General features: G+C 46.5%; 1 protein-coding gene across 1 annotated transcript in view; it reads left to right on the top strand.

Annotated features, from left to right (window-relative positions):
* Position 1: 1 nt before the first annotated feature.
* CENPE (centromere protein E) overlaps positions 2-3206 on the top strand; it is a gene marked incomplete at both ends in the record, with an annotated part of 48361 nt that continues 45156 nt past the window's right edge. The window contains 2 exons of the mRNA XM_006759755.2: positions 2-27; positions 1873-1964. Of these exons, the coding sequence (XP_006759818.2) occupies positions 2-27; positions 1873-1964 (118 nt within the window). The remainder of the gene's footprint in view (positions 28-1872; positions 1965-3206) is intronic.

Genomic DNA, 3206 nt, shown 5'->3' with positions numbered 1-3206 from the left:
CGTGCGGGTCCGCCCGCTCAACAGCAGGTAGGTGTGCCCGCCCGCGACCCGGCGCCCTGCGGCCCCAGCCCAAGAGGTGAAGCCCGCGGGGTTCCCCAGAGCTGCTGCCGCCGGGCGCCGCTGCTCAGTAACTCGGCCGCTTACCCTTTTAAATGTTTAATTAAAAAACACTTTAATATTGGCGTTATCGTCGGTGTCTCCCTCCCCGGCCTTTGCCCACCTCACCCACCTCCACCCCCTCCCTTGACCTTCTCCGAACTGTTGTGGGCGTCCTTGGGGTGTGCACAGGGTCTGTTATCCCTTCACCTTGTTGATCCGCTTACCCTCAGCTCGCCTGGGTTCCCTCATGTGTCAAGTCGCAGGGAAGGACCGGAGGGTCTAAAAGACACATTCCAGCTGCGGATTCTCTTACATCGAAAAAATTCAGTGTGGCCAGTGTGAGAGCCTTAGCCCTGCGCTGCTTCCCGCCCCCCGAATCTGCACCCACTTAGCCACCCACCCGCCAGGGAGGTCCTGTCGGAAGGGTCCTGCTGGCACTCAGGCGGGTGACACCGACCTGTCTCCCTCCTGCTGTGCACCCCGTAAGAGCCAAAGCGAGCCTGTCTTTTTTATTTTATTTTTTTTTTGCATCGTATTCAGTAGGCACCTAAGACTTCATTCAGACAATGACTGCATACAACATGCAGAAAGTGGAATGACTGGTGATATATACAGATTTTTTTATTTTTTTAGTACAGTGTACAGTACTAAGCATACTGTCATCGTGGCCCTGTGGATCTTACATGGGGCGGGAGAGACAGAACGTAAAGTAGAAAAAAAATGTAGAATGAAAACATTGATAGGCGAGTAATAAATGCTACAGAGAAAAAGCAGGGAGGGGAGGTACTGAAGTCTGTTTGCTTGTCTCGTCTCCGGCCTTCGCCCCATAAAGAAACTATTACAATACATCTTGGCAAGTGTTACCATATCCTGGCGGAGAGTGTTGGCTGAAGGCCTCATAGCCATTTGGTGAGATGACAGTTTGGGGGAAGGCGGGGCTATTGTCAGGAAACTCCTGACCCTTTTCATGAATGAAAGAATAAAGTTACTTAACGGAAAAGTCAGTCAGGGTATTCCAGGCGCAGAGGGGTTGAATCTGTTATCCAGTGAGAACCTTCAGGTAATTGATTAGTAGGGAGTTAGGATAGATATATAGATAGAGGAATTTAGAAGGTGAGGTTGAAGAGAGAGAAACATAATCCAGGTCTCCAGTGCCACAGCAAGGACTTCAGATGACCTTTAAAGGATTAGATAGATAGATACATAGATAAAATAAAAACAAAAAATAAAATAAAGGATTTAAGGGAGAGGGACCTAAGCAGGGTTGCATTTTGGGTGTGTCTTCTCAGCTGCTGGTACTGGGTAAGACAGTGGGAGTGAAGAGCTTCGAAATGAAACTCCCATGAGAGGGCAGGAGGTTATTGAAGCCCTGTTTAAAAGTGTTGACCCCTGCCCTATCTGGTTTGGCTCAGTGGATAGAGCATTGGCCTGTGGACTGAAGGACCCCAGGTTCAATTCCGGTCAAGGGGACATGCTCAGGTTGTTGGCTCAGTCCCCAGTGGGGAGCGTGCAGGAGGCAGCCAATAAACGATTCTCTCTCATCATTGCTGTTTAAATCTCTTTCACTCTCTGAAATCAATAAAAAAAAAAGTATTAAAAAAAAGTGTTGACCCCTCCCCCCCCAAAAAAGGTGGATTGTCCATGTTTATCTGATATAGATGTCATTACCGTCTTTTAAAATGGTCTTCAGAAGATGAAACATTTTAAACTATCTTTCCTATAACATTGCTCCTTTGGCCAGTGACAGTTAAATACAGTGTTTTATGGTTTTAGAGAAGAAGGTCTTGGAGAAACCACCCAGGTTTACTGGAAAACTGGCAACAATGCTGTTCATCAAGTGGACGGGAGCAAATCTTTTAATTTTGGTAAGCTTGTGCTAGCATCAAAAGGTAACCTGTTACTCTGTTCCTGGTAAGAGTACAAATTAAAAAGCCCTGGCCGGTTTGGCTCAGACTCTCCGACGGAAAGGGTCTCCGGTTGGTTTGATTCTGGTCAGGGGCATGTTCCTCAGTTGCAGGCAGGATCCCCAGCCCTGGTCAAGGCTTGTGCGGAGGCAGCCAATCGATGTGGTTCGCTCACATTGATGTTTCTCTCTGTTTCTCCCTCTCCCTCCCACTCTCTAAAAATCAGTGGAAAGCCCTGGCTGGTTTGGATCAGTGGATAAAGTGTCGGCCTGTGGACTGAAGGGCCCCGGGTTCGATTCCCGTCAGGGCACATGCCTGAGTTGCAGGCTCGATCCCCTGTACTGGGTATTCAGGAAGCAGTACAAAGGCTTGTGAATAATACTGGATTTGTCATTAAAGAAGAGACCAAGCCTTTTGGTAACTGCTTCAGTGGGTACCTTAAAAAACTGTTCATCCATGTATGAAAGGTAAGATAATAAATTGATATTTAAAACAGTCATAGCCAGAGTGTCTTATGACTAAAACTCATTTTTCCCTCTTATTTATTAGTGTATTTATGGCCTAAAACTTCGTAAGCCTAAAATGTGTCACTTAATGTGAAGTCATCTTTAAGATCATCTTTTCAATTTAGTGTTTTTTCCACAATTATTTCCAAGAAATCTCTTTAAACAATAAGTAGGGAAGATATTCGTTCTTTGCTGAAATACAGCAAGGACTCACCCCTATTTTTATGGAGCTTATCATGTGTCAGAAGGGACACCTTAATAAGTAATTACACTTATTATGACAAGCTTTTATAGTGGGGGATCTAGCTAGGTGTCTGAAATGGTACCACTTAAGCTGGGGCCTGTAGGATGAGGGAGAGCTACCTAGGACAAAGGGACTTAAAGGCCCTAAAGCAAGGGTAGGGAACATAGAGGCCTGTGAAACCATTTGGTCTGGCCTTGCCAAGGCACTAGGGCAGCCGTGGGCAAGCTACGGCCCGCGGGCCGGATCCGGCCCATTTGAAATGAATAAAACTGGGGGAAAAAAAGACCGTGCCCCTTTATGTAATGATGTTTACTTTGAATTTATATTAGTTCACACAAACACTCCATCCATGCTTTTGTTCCGGCCCTCCGGTCCAGTTTAAGAACCCATTGTGGCCCTCGAGTCAAAAAGTTTGCCCACCCCTGCACTAGGGTAAGCTAATTTAAGCAAATG

The sequence above is a fragment of the Myotis davidii genome, unplaced genomic scaffold, assembly GCF_000327345.1.
Source record: "Myotis davidii unplaced genomic scaffold, ASM32734v1 scaffold1396, whole genome shotgun sequence".
In the NCBI taxonomy this organism is placed as follows: Eukaryota; Metazoa; Chordata; class Mammalia; order Chiroptera; family Vespertilionidae; genus Myotis; species Myotis davidii.
This window is presented reverse-complemented; position numbering and strand designations above follow the sequence as displayed.